This window comes from Morone saxatilis, unplaced genomic scaffold (genome assembly GCF_004916995.1).
Source record: "Morone saxatilis isolate NCDOM2014 unplaced genomic scaffold, NCSU_SB_2.0 Contig16, whole genome shotgun sequence".
NCBI classification, from domain to species: Eukaryota; Metazoa; Chordata; class Actinopteri; family Moronidae; genus Morone; species Morone saxatilis.
Window position 1 is genome coordinate 9304757 of NW_023339718.1, and position 16501 is coordinate 9321257.

General features: G+C 39.4%; 4 protein-coding genes across 5 annotated transcripts in view; 2 read left to right on the forward strand and 2 right to left on the reverse strand.

The window, feature by feature from the left end:
• The window catches only part of kntc1 (kinetochore associated 1), a 33405-nt gene extending 31932 nt beyond the window's left edge, over window positions 1-1473 (reverse strand). The window contains exons 1-2 of the mRNA XM_035658215.1: window positions 1440-1473; window positions 372-442 (exon numbers count right to left, since the gene is read on the reverse strand). Of these exons, the coding sequence (XP_035514108.1) occupies window positions 372-442; window positions 1440-1473 (105 nt within the window). The remainder of the gene's footprint in view (window positions 1-371; window positions 443-1439) is intronic.
• Window positions 1474-2934: 1461 nt separating this feature from the next.
• On the forward strand, window positions 2935-8680 carry rsrc2 (arginine/serine-rich coiled-coil 2). Of its 2 annotated transcripts, none has more exons than XM_035658613.1 (10): window positions 2935-3055; window positions 4091-4235; window positions 4436-4476; window positions 5768-5931; window positions 6134-6265; window positions 6403-6519; window positions 7165-7250; window positions 7333-7595; window positions 7776-7865; window positions 7958-8680. In XM_035658613.1, exons 1-10 carry the CDS (start codon window positions 3050-3052, stop codon window positions 8141-8143), a joined length of 1230 nt encoding a protein of 409 aa, XP_035514506.1. In that variant the 5' UTR covers window positions 2935-3049; the 3' UTR covers window positions 8144-8680. The 2 variants fall into 2 exon arrangements, with proteins under 2 accessions (XP_035514506.1, XP_035514507.1); XM_035658614.1 differs by having other exon boundaries at window positions 6403-6450.
• Window positions 8410-11360, reverse strand: si:ch211-110p13.9 (uncharacterized protein LOC562347 homolog). The gene is made up of 4 exons (XM_035658615.1): window positions 11122-11360; window positions 10257-10386; window positions 10021-10154; window positions 8410-9915 (listed from the first exon to the last, which is right to left on the reverse strand). Exons 1-4 carry the CDS (start codon window positions 11239-11241, stop codon window positions 9178-9180), a joined length of 1122 nt encoding a protein of 373 aa, XP_035514508.1. The 5' UTR covers window positions 11242-11360; the 3' UTR covers window positions 8410-9177.
• Window positions 11361-11688: 328 nt separating this feature from the next.
• Window positions 11689-16501, forward strand: zcchc8 (zinc finger, CCHC domain containing 8; the record flags this gene model as incomplete). Its single annotated transcript, XM_035658575.1, is given in 14 exon segments — window positions 11689-11873; window positions 12016-12058; window positions 12147-12221; window positions 12495-12597; window positions 12686-12763; window positions 12866-12969; window positions 13173-13238; window positions 13362-13422; window positions 13505-13641; window positions 13756-13898; window positions 14026-14135; window positions 14497-14583; window positions 15466-15586; window positions 15915-16501. Coding segments are annotated over 14 exon segments (1869 nt in total), but the record flags the coding sequence as incomplete, so codon positions are not given.

The window sequence follows — 16501 nt, forward strand, 5'->3', positions numbered from 1 at the left end:
TTGGTTGTGAGAGAGGATACACTGTGATAGAACGATGAGGGCTTGAAAGGAGGAAGAAGGGGGATCGAACCCTGGCACTTGCAAGTAAGGAATTAACCTAGCATGAGCCGTTTGCTTCCACAAGAGGACCGCTGGTACAGTGTGTCCTCACACAGTGCAGTGGTGTCTTAATACGCTGTCGTCGTTGGGTGTGCCAGGCAAGTTTGGTGTAATGGGAGAGGAGCGCATCCCGTTATGAGAAATACACATGTCATCCCTGTCAACAAAACAACAAAATATCTTAATAACAACTGACCCATAGGAAATCACATTCCACCGACATAGTAGGAGATAAATCACTGTCTTCTCATTGATTCATATAGAAGTTCTACCTCGAAGGATGCCTTGTCCTCTTCTATGATGAGATCAGCGTATGTTTTCATACTCCACTGCATAGGTTTCTCTAACAAGGTACAAGAACCCGAAAAAAGACACAAGATGTTAATGCAGTAAGTGAAACCCAGCCATGACTATTAAACTGAAAAATCTCATTGAAACCAAGACACAAATTATTAGATTGCGTGGCTGGGCCACTATCTCTCTTCATGTTGAGATAAAATCAGAAGGAACAATATAACCATTCAATGCCAGCACAGAGTAATATTAATAATAATAATAAAATAATAATTAATACATTTATATAGAGCGCTTTCAGGAATCAAGAACGTTAATAATTAAATAAATATAAATATAAGATAACATCTAAAACACTTACAATGAACAAACATTCTAATCCGAAACACTAGAGGGTTTATGAACTATATTTTAAACAAACCACCCATCCTGGTGAGAAGGATCCTCCTTGTGTGGAACATCGATCAAATGAAGTTCCATTTCTTCCAAGCCACAAAAACTGACCTTCAGCTATACGTCAATGGCATCCACATCAGTTTCTGAAAAAAACTCTTGTTTTTTACACTTATTGTGAAAGTCGAACTGCATCAGTAGAAAAGGCATTGACTTTGTGCTGTGAAATCTGACGTTCTAACCTTTTATATCTTTTAAACTGATTTTTTGGACTTACAGCCAGCACTTAACAAAACAGAACAGCCAGTCCCCCTCATGATTCTTAAAAACCATTGGACAGCTGATTTTGATGAAGACAATCTGTAGCGTCTCAAAAGAAGCAAACCTGAACATCCGACAGAACTGAATGACAGCGTGAAGAGCAAAAGGAAGAACCAGGTAGAAATAGATGTTCAGACGGTGCGTACGATGAGGAATGACAGCAGGGAGGATTGTGATAGTTTGGTCAAAGGCAAGGATAGGACCGTCTTTGTCGAGGCAACAACCAGAAGGCTCAGTGTGCTGGAACCACTTGGAGGGAATGCGAAGAGACAACGGATTCCGCTGCGCACCCTAAGAACCAGGCTTATTGCCTCCTAATCACTGAGTCCCACCCTCCTTGTTGCGGTACATCTGTAGGACACGCATACTGTGCAGGTTATACAGGATTCTGATGAGGTTTCTGTGTAGTCTGTGTTGAACGTGGATGGGTCTAACATTGCTTACCAGCTAGGATTCCTTTTCATCCCATAGCAGGTCTGTATCGTGGGGTATAAATGCTCAGATATACGTCACATAATGTGAGCAGCTCTGGTTTTCTCTGTAACAGTCTATCAACACTACTTGCACTATTAGTACTGTACAGTTCATTAATATCTTAGACAATATTTTCTGTGCATTAATACTTTTACACCAGCACACTACTCCTGCTGTAACCATGCAATCCCTCCATTCATATCACATCTGCTTAGAGTACATAAACTTTTTTTCCTACTTTTTAAATTATATCTGAGTTTTTTCTATCTATTTCTATTGTTGTCATTTACTTAATGCTGTACTTTTCTCTCTGTACGTGTGGTTGTTTCTGAGCTGCTGTAGCAAGTGTTTTCCCCAGTATGACAATAAAGCCAGGATGCTCGAGTTCGTGTGCTGCAAGATGTAATATTGTTTCCTTCACTTGGCAGTGGAATCGTTGACCAGTGTATCCTACTACAAGCCGTGCATTTTTCCTTCTCCTTGACCCACGAAAGGACAGTGTTTGGTATCCTCGCTTGTCAGAAGTATCATCGTCGGCTCCACATCGCATTTCGTGGAGCTAAGTGGAAGAAAGTGTAAATATTATCCAAAAAAAAATAAAAATAAAAACCCAATGTGAAGTTGTCTACACATGAGACTGCTTAACTTAGCTTATCTATGTGCACTTTAACGAAACTTCAGACGAGTTTAAGACAACGCATTCAAGATGAATGTCTTATGGACAATGCAACTGCAGGTTAGCAGTCTATTCATAGATGAATAACCTCACCACTCTGCTGAAAATATTCAGACAGCTACTAGCACACAGAATTTACATTAACTCAATCTGTTTTAGTGAGTTAGCTTTGAATTTGGAGGGTTGCTGTAGGTTAACAGAGGGCGGAGTAACTGTTATCCTCGGTTTTCCTTCCAGATACACTTCCTCTGTAGGACGTACAAATCTACAGTTATTCGTTAGAAAGGGCAGAAGTACACACCAGCCAGCTTTAATTTCACTGTTATCATTGTGAGGTATTATTGTCAATTTATTTGACGATGCTTGGTTGGCGGTGCGCTGCCTGACCGACAAAGTTTTAGGGATATTAACAGTAGTACACAGAGGGCGGGGCATGCCAGAATACCCGGAGCCTGCCTCGGTTGCCAGGTGGACAGTCTTTCCGCGCTGTACTCGCTTCAATACATCTACGATTTAAACATAAAAAAAAAAAAAAAGAGTGTATTAAATTATCCTGTTTTATCAAACCTCGCACCCACAGTGTTGAAACTGACCTGAAATCCCTGTTGAGCCCATTCAAACTGGGTTGAACAAATCTCTCAGTGATTCTCCTGAATGTAGGGTGTTGGGGGATTAAAGAGAAACAACCTGGCAACCGAGTATAAACCGAGCGGAGCCGCACAACGGCTGTTAGCAGCTAGCAGCTAGCTACCTCTCCGTGCTACACAGAAACAAACAGCGTGCTTCAGCAGTATGTCGGTGAGTACCATTGTAATCACATACTCAACACATACACGAATACAGCGACGTCTAAATAACCTGATTATAAGTTTACGATTCTGTTTAGAAATTTTTTTTTTTTTTTTTTTAAATAAAGATGGCGATTAGCGTTGGTTAGCTCACTGTGCTAACGCTAAGTATGAATGACGAAGTTAGCGCGGATTAAAACACATATAATATCATATTATGTAATTATATCGTGTTAATAATGCTGATGAAGTCGATGTAGTTACATTTAGGTCCGGATGCTTCACATGTAAACACCAGTAGCTGCTGTTTAACATTGTGATGACCTGAGAGGTTTAATTCAGATAATCGAGTCTATTGATTGAAAGAGTTGTTTTTTAATCTAACCACTGCTACATTCACTGAATTATACCAAACCAGTGTGTCTTTTTCTATTAATTGTTCACCAGCGGACCTGACTGGACTGATTTTAAACAAGCATCAGTGATGATTTAAGTACCGTAGCACGTATAGTGGATTAAAAGTGCTGAGCATCAAAAACAAAATGTGCAGTATAAAAAGATAAACCTCATATAATGCAAAATGTTTCAACAATAGCACAGCGAAAAACACGTTATCTTACATTTACTGTTTGAATCAACTCACTCTGCTGACAAGTTGTCTTAAATAATGTGCATTTATAATATTATTTTTATAATATTAATACAAACAGACATTATCAGTATTGATAAATCAAACAATTACTGCTTTGAGTAGCTTATCTTTTTAAGAGTCTCTGATAAATGTTCATAACTACAATTAACCACTCGTTTAACTAACCAATGCATCATTTTGGCACCAGTAACACTTTATAAAGCATCTGTATTTGTATTTAAAGACCCGTTCGGGATATTTGGCATAGAGTAGATCCTCATTGTCTGTGTGTGTCCGTTTAATTCCAGTTATATTTGTATGTATTATATGTTCTGTAATGGTCTATGTGCTCATAGTTCACACTGCCACAGTGACTTGCTGCTGATGTCTGATGCTGATATCTATTTCTTTCAGGCGAGTGACAACGACTCTGTCGACTTGACCAGAACTGGTTCCCCAGTTCCTCACAGAAAAAAGCACAACATGGAGTCGTCCAGATCTCCCAGAAGCTCCAAACATCACCATTCGCGGTCGCGGTCACGCTCCAGGGACCGAAAACGTTAGTATTCAGTAACGATACCCAAACAGGGCTGAATGTGCCAGAAAAATTAGTTTAGGTTCATGGTCTGAAATTTGTTCTTCTGGTCCACTAATTGTGTAAAACACTTTAAACAGTAGCTTTATGGTTTGTTTCTCTCGTTTTTCTTTATCTCAAGTTTGCTGAAAACGTTATTTTATTCTGCTTTCTGCTGTTTCCAGGTGACAGAAAATACAGACGGAGTCGCAGCAGGAGCAAAGAGGTAATTAATACATTACTTTCTATGAGTAGAAACACATGTGATGTGATTTTGAAGGCCTTAAGTTGTAGTCCTTGTTAGTTTTAGGCCGAGGTGAGTATGTTTTATTAGGTTAGATAAGTTACAATAACCAAAGTTAAGAACAAAAGACTTAGATGGAGATGGCTTACTCACATGGAAAGGGTCCTTTTTTTTTACCCTCCCTATGTTGACATGTCTCAAAGGAAGCTTTCATCCTTGGATGTCTGTCATTATTTGTAACCATATAAAATGGTGAAGAGTAGATTTTTTTTTTTCCTTTTTTATTTTTTGTTAAAAACCTGTGTGTAGATCACATGATAACATTTCTACAATAAATCATACTCAGCGTGCTATTGCACGAAGAGACTGAACAGAAGACGCTGCTGACATAGCAAAATAATATGTCTACTACTGGGACAGGTAACTATCTGCCATTCAAACTCTATTTGTCTCACACTGTTGGTAGAAAAAAAATAACTTTTGCATCTCTTTCAGCTAGGGATGGGCATAACTAAACTAATCCTTCAATGAACCCAAACAGAATCTCTTGATGTTTTCTCATAGCCTATGTAATTATGCAGTTTTGCCTGTAAGACCAATTTGTCTGTATAAAGAGTCTGTATAACTACTGTCCCCCTCTTTAGTGATATGACGACCCATTCCAAACTGTGTTCACATGAGATAAAGGTGGTATGAGAATTTGACATAAGACATAATAGGAATGTTAAACTTGCCAAAAAAATACATCGTACAAATGCATCGTTTTAATTTAGGAAGTTAACCAGTGTTTTTTCATGTGAATTTATTATTGTGTGTTATATGATTTGGATGGCGTAAGTAGAGAAGCAGTTAAAAGTAAGTTAATGCCCATCCCTGCTTCCAGCTCAGTGGGTTCATGTTCAAAACATTTAGGTAACATTAAATTGTTGTTGCTGAACTGACAAACTACATTTCATTTTTTCCCCTGAGAATTACATCTTAAGGTTTGCATGCACACTATTAAAATATTTGGCTGGCTGGGTTGATTAATTCCTATGATTCTATTGAAATGAGCATAGTCAACTTAGTCTGTTTCCTATAAGAGCCCACACTTGCAACCATCTTCACAGAACGATATTCTGTATATGTTGTAAAAGTGGATTTGAAATGACAAGGTTTTTTTTTTTTTTTCAACTTGTCAAAATTTTAATTAAATACCTTCTGCTCTAAGCCATGGTACTAACTCTTTTTGTTGCACTATTTTCCTGAAAGAGACAACTTCTTCTTAAAACAGGCACGAAAGAGAGACTCTCAGAAGCCATCCAAATCACATAGAAAAACAGATGAGCAGCAAGAGCCAGAGAGACTTTCAGCAGAGAACGGAGAGGAGCGTTCCAGACGCAAGGACAAGAGGCCGTCCAAGGGCCGCAGCGCGTCCAGGTCACACTCTCGAGAGAGGTTAGTCTGGGCAATAAACGGCATAAAGAAATGTGGTCTTCTAACTTGTTTGATGGAAAACGTGTTATCAAGGGTGTATTAAAGTTTATTAATTAGTTGTTGAGTTTGCCTTGATGAAGCTTTAGCTGGAGCCTTTATATAAGTGAAGCCCCACGAATGAACATTATTTCTTAATTTCTTTGATGGGTATTATTGCTTTCAGGCGGCATCACAGCAGAAGTAGGGACAAACGCCGATCACGATCGCGCAGCCGGGACAGGAAGAAGAAGGCTAGGTCTCGCTCAGGCTCAAGGACCAAACACCGTCATCATAGCAGAAGTCGCAGTAAGAGCAGGTAGGTTTAATTAAAACGTCAGCGTTTTCTGTATTATTGAACTCTTGTGCTGCAAAATTGCCATTCTATATTTATCTATATGTCATTTATAACATGTCAACAGTATCTTGATTTAACTTTTTTGGTTGTTCCACCAGGGAGCGAAAGAAAAGGAGTGAGAAAGTGCGCAGAAAGAGTCGAAGCAGGTCTGTTAATCCACCTGCCTTCCGGGGCCGAAACACAGCTATGGATGCACAAGAGGCCCTGGCCAGAAGGCAAGGCAACAGCTTACAGGGCATTTACAATAAAGATGGTTGGTCATTCTGTTTTGGCCAATTCTGAGCAATGCTAGTGGCTCTTATTGCATCTGCATAAATGCAGTTACAAAGCCTTTTTTTTCTTATTTTACAGACATTGTCAATTGTTACTGCTTTATTAATGCCTGACATTTTCAGAAGATGATATGGCTAGCAGTCAAGCATAGATTCATTAGCTGTAATCTGACTTTTCATCCATGTTGCACTTGCCAGCGAGCATTGTTCATAAAAGGAAATCACATTGGTAGGAAAACAAGGAAACATAAAATTATGATAGGTGGGGTGTACTGGTGGCCTAGGTGTCTAAGACACAGACCATGTAATTTCAACATCCATATTTTTTAGTCTGGCCGGGGACCTTTGTTGCATGTTGCCCCTCCTTTCTCTCCCCTCATTTCCTTTCAAATATGTACTGCCCCCTGTTAAATAAAGGCAAAAAATGCTCAAAATATACTTATGTAAAGTCTGGCTGATGTCTTCAACATGTTATGCTATATATTTTTTTGCTTACAGGGCATATTATCACTTTTAGGTGCACAGCAGAGAACACAGTATGCTTTTAAACCAAACAGGTAACATTATCTTCACTCTTTTTCTTACCAGGCTAGAGAGAGCCAAGAAACTACAGGAGCAAAAGGAGAAGGAAATGTTTGAGAAACAGCAGCAGCAACAGCAGGAGATAGCTGCAGGTGAGAGGCGCTTATTGAGCCAAGTTTTAAAGCTGGCTCATTTGATTCAGTTACTTACTTTTCCTGTATATTTTGTTTCCAGTGGCTGCCCCTATCGCAGTAGCTGCTGCTGCTGCAGCCGCCGCCTCGAACCCTGGCCTCAATGTGGCAGCCCTCCTGGCCTCTGGGACGCAGGTCACGCCTCAGATTGCTATGGCAGCGCAGATGGCAGCCCTTCAAGCTAAAACACTGGCAGAGACTGGTATTGCTGTGCCCAGCTACTATAACCCGTCCTCTGTAAACCCAATGAAGTTTGCAGAGCAGGAGAAAAAGAGAAAAATGCTATGGCAGGGGAAAAAGGAGGGGGTAAGATTGGATTTCGCTGTTATTTGTTATTTATCCACCAGTTCTAAGCATGCCCAGCTTTTCCGTTTGTATACATAGGGTGTTGAAAATGTGTAAACTAGAAAAGGATATTTTGATTTACAGTATTTGTATATATTTATCATTACATGATGTTTATCTTTTCTGTTTTTAATATTTAAGGACAAGTCCCAGACAGCTGAGCTGTGGGAGAAGCTGAGCTTTGGAAACAAGGACCAAAATGTTAAATTTCGCAAACTAATGGGTATTAAAGTAAGTATAACTGGTATTTTACTTAACCAGCGGGTGTTTCGTCTTTCTAACCATCAACCGAATTAAATTGAATTTTCTGCCTTTTTTTATAGGGAGACGATGAGGCTGAAGCTGCCAAACCAATTACTGATGAAGGCATTAAGACTCTTCAAAAGCAGGAGGAGATGTTTAGGAACCTTGACGTTCAGTATGAGATGGCTCGGTCTCAGACACACACCCAGAGGGGAATGGGCCTCGGCTTCTCCTCCTCATTCTCACGTGGAATGGACTCTATGTAGTGCCAAACACTGGCCGTCTTTTGCCACTCATCTGATCATATAGGACCACCAATTCATCGCCAGCCCTCAAGCTTGCATGGATGTTGCTCTGAATTTGTAACTTATTTATAGAAAAACATCTCACATATTGGAACATTACAGTGTAAATAGCCAGATGCTGAGTTTGCCTCAGTGTTTATTAATCTGTACATCTTTGCAAAAGGATGCATCAGTTTGACTGGTTGATACTGGTTACAATTAGAAATTGGTTTGAATAATGTGGTAGCTTTTTTTTTTTTAAAACTCAAATATATATTGATATGTGATTGTTTGAACATAAACTGAATATAATGTGGTTCAAGTGAACACTGTTTACATCCATTTAATGAAAGGCATCTGAAGTCAATGTAGCATCATCAGAATCTGTTTCCTTTCTCCTTATTGGGGGAAAAACAAAACAGTGGGTTGTAATACATATTGTCTTCAGGCTTGCCTTGGACAAAGATGTGCTTGAGGAGTAATCACATTGTTCTTGAAATAAATTAGTTTTGTGTTGAATAAGGTTTTTTTTTATATATCACTTTATGTTTATTTTATGTGATTATGTGTACATTTTGGTTCAAATGAAGTTCCCTAGATTCCAATATCAATTTATATTGCAACAAATGAAGGCAAAATTATACAAAATTATACAAATGATGGATCCTGTTTCAAAATTGTTAACAGTTAAGCATTACAACAAACAAATAACTCGCATTTGTCTTCACATTCATTTGTATTAGTTTTTAAACATAAAATAACATAAAATGACCACGTTGCAATATATTTCCGCTGAAAGTTGACTAACATTGAGTCGTCATCCAGTTTCCAGAGTTATAGAAGTAATCTTTGTAGCAAAAACAAACTGTCCAAAAGAAGAAAGGATAAATTAACATACAAAAATTAGCGTTACTCTTGCTGGTCCATGTATTTTGTTTCCAGTGGCTGCAATTTATCTGAGCATCCAGTACTCTAATACTCCAGGGATTTGTTGATGCTTACATGGAAACCTATAATTATTTACATATAAGACTGGAGTACAACACGTGAGCCACACCAGTGATGAGGTTGTGATTGGCAAACTCGAGGATAAGGAGCAGGATTGGGTACTCGCTGTGTCTCTTCTCCAGGGTGGACTCTTCATTTAAGCCCATCCAATGAAGCAGCAGTGTTTGCATAGCTTCTGGGAAAAGCTCTGTGGCAAGTTCCTCGGCAGGAGGCAAGTCACTAATTCGCTCAATATGATGAACTTTAAAGCCCTCCACTTTCTGGCTGATGCTGCTGTTGGCTGCGTGAAACTGCTGGCCAAGCCAACGTCCTATACTGCTAAGCAGGGAACTTGAATAGACACAGCCCCAGTCTTTGGCCTTCAGCAGGGTTAACACAGTTTCTGTAACATCCTTTTCTTCTAGATTCCCATTTATATACCGATCAATGTTCTCCAGAAGCAGCAAGATCGTCTCAAGCTTTGTGTAGCTTGGGGTCTCAGAAGAGAGTTTGTCCTCCAAGCTGTGCAATTTCTGTCTCACTTTGGATACAACTAGATGGCTTTGCTCAGTTTGCAAGTTCTTCTTGGGAAAACAACAATAATCGTGATCTGCCGATGTATCGCCTGTGTCACAGTGCTGAGGTTGTGACATTTCATTCCTTGATCCTGTATCATGCGAGCAGCTGGATAGAGCAAAGTCGAGCTGCACACTGAGGCTGTAACCCATTTTCAGAGGGCTGTCATTTATCTGCGTTTTCCAAACATCCTACGAAAGAAAAACATTCACATATTAAAAGATAGAAGAAGTTGGAGTATACAATATAGAACAAACTAAATGTATCTTTTAGAGAAAACTGCTACACTATTGTACCTGGAAGTTTTCTAGCACAGCAAGCTGCTCTTGCTTACTGTACATTTCAAAGGCGACTCGAAAGAGTCCTTGAATGCTGTAGAACCAGAGGCTGTTATTTACAGTAGGCACCTTCAACCCATGAAACCTGAATGCTGCAACGAGAAGAGAACATTGTGAAGTATCACTGAGAGTGTGCATTGATAGAAGCTAAGTCAATGTTATGTCTTGGTACAGTTTTTTATTGTGCATTTTACCTGGGGAAAAATTTATTTTTGTTGCCAATCCTTTCTTGGCAAACTTGGCATGGTGTCTGGGATGGTTCTCTGTGCGGATGTCGGTGTTGGAGAAAAGATCTGCTCCTAAATAGAGAGGAACCATCGGACTCTGAAACAGATACAGAGATGAATCATATGAAGCCACTTTACACTAACATACGTTGGGAAATGGACAGATTTTATATTAAAACAATCTCTTGCGAAGTAACTGTGTTAAAATGGTATTCGTGTAAATGACACAATCACTAATAAACACTACATCGAATTTGTGTTTGTGTGGCAAAATGTTTATTATGTATTGAGTTGACAACAACACAAAGTACAAAGTAGAAGCTATTTCTACCTGCTTTGTCTCAAGTTGCTCTTGTTAATCTAATAATGAATAAAGCTGTGTGTATGTAATCTAAATTTTAGTTTGCCATTAATCTGAGATGACAGGAGGAAGCACTGATACTGACTGATCAGGAATATTATTAATTTTACATTTAACATTTTAGACTTGTTACTGAGTTTATACAGTGACTTTGCTGTTGTAAACTTTACTGTTGCTCCTCTAGAAACAATATTCAGTTATATATCTAAATGTCCTAATCTGGATTAAAATGGATTGATTCTAATCCAGATTATGACATTTTGCTTCCTAAAGTCTGAGGGTAATGTGAAAACCTCAACCTGTGTGGGTTTTTGACACTTACTGTAATGATAATAGACTTAAAATGATGTGAAAATGCATCCTTTAGTTTAGTTTAGCACCCTCTGGCAGCTGGTTTCAGGAGTTATGGGAAATTCTGAATACATCCTCGAAGCTGTAAGAGTAAAAACATGCAGTGATATTCACACTCACCTTGCTGGGACACTCTGTCAGCCTGAACGATGTCACATTCACCAAGTAAATAAAGCGAATTTTCCGTGAGCCCCCGTCCCACTGCGGTAAAGTTAAGTGGATAGTTGAGCAACTTGACATTGCTGGAAGTAAATTAAGCTTCTCCCTCAGTCACAGTTGTGTTTTATCCTGTATAAAACCCGTAATATGTTACCGGAACACTGTTAAACGAAGGCAAACAACACAAACGACTGCCTCAAACCGAGCAAGATCAACAGAAGAGAAACATTGTGCAGAGAGTTCATTTAATCCCTCAACTGTGTCTCACAGACCACAGACAGCCGCTATGAATTGAAGTGCTTTTTTCCAAAAGACACGAGAATCTATATACAACTATATATTGTGTTAGAAAATTAGCAACTTCAACGTAGTGCTTGGTTTTATGCAGCCATCTCTTTTTTTTTAATGAGATTTACACAACCTGTAAAACAAAATTAGGGGCAAAAAAACCAGCTCGTCGTTTTCACCAAACACGTGACATACGGAGGACCAATGAATACGAAGAGCAGCCGCTACGACCTCTGACCTCTCGTCCTGTAGCGCAGAGCTGGTTAAAAAAATGGCAGAAGTTGATTTCGGGGACAGTGAGCTCTTTGAGCAGCTGGACGACTCCGCACCGCCGGTCCCGACGCATATTCGCTTCACAGACGACGAGGAGGAGACGGAGGAGACGGAGGAGAGCGCTGACTCCATCCAGAGACTCACTGAGGAGAATATCCTTCTGTCTGTGTGGATGCAACCTTAGCACGTAGCTACCGTCGGCTAGCACCGGCTGTCTTCTAACCAAAACACACAAAACGCTCAACCTGAAACTGTATGCTTGTACTGTCTTGTTTGCCTTAACTCGCAGGCCACATAGGAGCTTGAGGAGAAAGCAGAACATCCTGACACGACCGAGGTAAACTCAGCTGGTGTTAGATAATGCGCACTTCAAATTTAAACGAAACTGATAAGTAACCAATGCTACATGTTTCCCGACTTTACAGCGGCATTGCTATTAAAGATGTCGACTATGACGGGCCTGTTCTTCAAATCCTTTATTCAAACAACATGATTTCAAAGTAAGCAGTCTTTCATCACGAATGTTGTTGAATAAGCTCACTTTTGGTTTGCACACTTGTACGTTTTGTCACGTCTTTCTTGGTTGAGAGTTTCGCTTATAAGGGTGAAAATGTGTTTTAACCACGTTAATGTTAGTGCTAAAACATGTTTTCCAACACTAGTTTTTTACGTTTATAAAATTAAAGCATAATAACCACCTTTCTGTGTGTGCGTGTAAAAACTGTGTTGACAATGATCATAAAATAAAACCCAATAATAAATGTCCCGTTTAGGCAGTGTCGTCAAGAAATTGAAGATTGCATCTGTAGTCTGATTTTGAAGCACCAGAACCCAAGCAATGAAAAGAAAAAATCCACCTTTCACATTAAACCTCAGGTATATACCCCAAATGTGTTTTATTGTGATCAACATCAGTGCAGTTATGATTTTGCTCAAATAAATAAATGTTCTACCCTCCATGAAGAACTCAGCTTTTGCTGTGGATGAAGATCCGCAGAAGTCGTCTTCCAGTAGTGTAAAAACAACAACAGAAGCCTTTAAAGTGAGTAAGCGGTTAGCATATCACACAATTTGTTGCCACACGGAAAACAATATGGCATACTTTCAAATTGCCTCATATATTTTTGTTATTGTTCTTCCTTAGGTGGTTGGAAGTGTTTTATATTTCACTACTTTCAGTCTTGATAAACTTGGACAGCCTCTGGTGAATGAAAACCCCCAGCTGACAGATGGATGGGACGTTCCAACGTATCTTTAAGTCTGTCTAGTCTGTCAGGCCATTTGTTTTGAACTGTTTTTGTCACGAGATGAGGATTTTCTGACATAGTTGTCGTGGTTCAGTTTATTTCAAAATATCCAGTGTATAAGGGAAACTTCCTTGGTGTTGAAATAGACAAGATAATGATTTTGTTTTGCACAAACATGAGAGAATTTCCTGAATTGTTGCATAGCTACCACCAGGTTTTCAACCAAGTCATTGGCACAGATGGACAGGAAATAGAAATGAAAGATAAAAGGTATGTCTGGGCTTATTAATGGAGCTTTATTGACTTTCCATATTCAGTTTATTGCTTGCCCTGTTTTGTTCTGTTGTTGCATCTAACTATATAATGAGTCCATCACTGATCTGTTCCTTGTAGACCCAAATCTATGTGTTTCAACTGCGGTTTGAGCGGGCATCAGCTGAGAGACTGTCCCAAGGTAAGAACACGCAAGAACTTAAGTTAAAAATGAGAAGAGTCATAACTTGATTTACTACATTTATATATTATTAACTTCCTAGCCTAAAGACATGGCTGCAATTAATGAGAGAAGAAAGGAGTTTAATCAGAACAGCAACCAGGGCATGCAGAGTAACCAGCGATACCATGCTGACGAAGTGGAGGAGCGGTTCGCTAAATACAAGCCTGGAGTCATGAGGTAGGATTGTTATTTTGTACACAACAGACACAAACATCATTTAATCGCATGCAATATCTCTTGTAACAAGTAATGGTCATTGAATGTTTTAAACCACATTGTGCTTTTAAACAGCGAGGAACTGTTGACAGCGCTGGGAATTGATGGCGACACCCTCCCTCCTCTGATTTATCGCATGAGGCAGCTGGGCTACCCACCAGGTTGGCTCAAAGAGGCAGAGATGGAAAACTCCGGCTTAACGATGTATGATGGAAATGGTACGTTTAAAATGAAACTGAAACCAGTGTGATGCCACTGATTTTCTTTTGAGCGAAATAGTGCAAAACATAATTATTTTGAAATGTACAGAGGTTGAGCTGAATCCGTGTTTTATCTGTTCACTAGTTTCAAATGACGGCAATGACAACCCCAATTCGCAAAACATCTCTTATGATGTTTCCAAACTGGTTGATTTCCCAGGCTTCAATGTACCTGCACCAAACAAAATCAAAGATGTAAGTCCTACAATAATCTTTTCAAATGTTGTGCTTGAATGTGAGTCCAGATATCTGAGTTACATTTCAGGTATATTAACATTTTGTTATTTACAGCTTCCGTTTTTTTCAAAAATCGGAAAATACTTTTAATTTTAATTATGTAATTACAATATTTCTGTCACAAAATGAATATAATTAAGTTCTGCAAATCCTTTAGTAAGGAGTCACTTTGAGCTATATGTGTATAAATGATTTTGTCTGTCAGGAGTTATTATAATGGTAATATGCTTTCATACAAGTAAAAATGTTCAGTGCCTTTTGGCCGCATGTCATCTACAGTTGTGCATCTCACACTTTTTCTTTATTTTTTGACCTCCAGGAGTTCATGCACTATGGATCTATTCCAATGCAGACCAGTCACATGAAGCAAAACTACGCAGCCTATCTGTCCAACAACTTCCCTATGGTAACTATCTTAAAATCCCTCAAGTGGTTGGGGGTTTCCTCTCAAAATATGTAGTCCAAACCTGCTTCCTGCAACTACTTCATATCTGACTGTCTTACACTGCTTTAACCAAACTACAGATATTACTGTCAACACTACTGCAACCTCGGGTACTATTTGTCAGATCTATACTTGTGCTCCTTCACACCACTGTGGCTTAAAATGAAAGGCGGAAGATACTGAGTGCTATAATGTTACTTAAGGATTATTACAACCCCATAGTAGATATTGCAGTAATTTTAGCACCTTTTAAACCATGAATTCGGCACTTCTTAATCTTGGTGATACTTGAATATGAGAGTAGAGCATAGGTAGATTCCTTTTTCAAGTTCTCATAAGGTGACTGAATAATGAAAAGAAACCCTATAAAGTCACACTGCTTCCTCACTACTCACTGTTATTCATTCATAAAATAAGTGGTTGCATCCTTATCATCCAACACAAATCAGAAGGCATAGGATGTACATACTTTACAATACTGATTGTACAAACATTTCCAGAAGAACGATTACATATTAATACACTAAAAATATATATATTCCACAAAACTGTAGAAGAACATTAGGAATATATAAATATATGTAATTCATATAGAGGATTGATGATGTAGAAAATGCCAGTTTATGTGTGTGATAGGTGGCTGCAGTTAGCACACAGACAACAATTTGAAACAGCCAGTCATACTAATTAAAGCGCATAGTCTTCTCTGTCGTTCCAGGCTCTGGATTTTCACATTACCATTCTTATCAGCTTACGGACTGAAAAAGAGATGTGATGACAATGCATTTTGGTAGAGAGCCCTTCAATACTTTGATTGTACGTGTCCTTCTTTCTTGCCAACAGCCTGGTGCCACCTGCAACAAGAGACGGCACGAATCTGACTCATCTCCACAGCTCAGGAAGAAGACGAGGTCCAGTCCTGATCGAAACTCGGATAGAAGCTCAGATATGGATATTGAATCAGGTAACTGTTAATTTTGTCTCTCTTTTCAGTAGGCACATCACTATGCATTTTGAATGTCCTTTACAAGTTATTTGAACACGAGTTATGTTTTAAAACTAGCTAAGAGTTGAAAACTGTGACAGTAATCTGTACTTTTCTCTCTTGATTTCTCCATATCCTCTTTTGTTCTTATGACTTCATGCTTAAAATGCTAAAATAAACAGATCTTTTGTTTTTATTCATAGCTGAAATGCAGAATAATATACATTAATACCTGAATCGACTGTCCCTTTGTTCGGTCAATGTCACTTCATAATTTTTGGGTGACTTTATTCATGTCTTTCCTCAGATCCAGGAACACCTTATTATGCTGGCCCAGGTGACTTCCAGTTTCAACCTCCACTGCCCCCTGGCTCGCCTTGCTTCAGTTCACCTCCTCCTTTACCCCAGGGCACTCCTCCTGCTACACCCACTCCCCCACCTCTTCCTAAAGGTACACCTCCTCCCACACCCACCAACGGCTCTCCAGCTCTGCGGGGGCGTAACTGGGTAGCAGTTGATGAGACTGTTGAGGAACCAGAGGATGACCTGACACTGGAGGAACTGGAGGAGCAGCAGAGGCTCATTTGGGCAGCGTTAGAAAATGCTGACACTGCCACCAATAGTGACTGTGACACACCTGTAATGGGAACACCTGTACCCAGTTCACCAAGTGTTTCCACGCCTGTGCATGTAGACACAGAAACAGAAGACGTTGAAGAAGCGATGGACACAACAAAACTTGCAGAAACTTGTCATAGCAGCGAAAATCAAAAGGAACCAGGGATTCAAGAGATTTCCACTCAAGCCCCTGCATCGATCAAAGTTGAGGATGACAGCCCCCAGAGCCCAGAACCAGTCAAAGCCCAAGAAGACAGCCCTCAGAGTCCTGGTCCA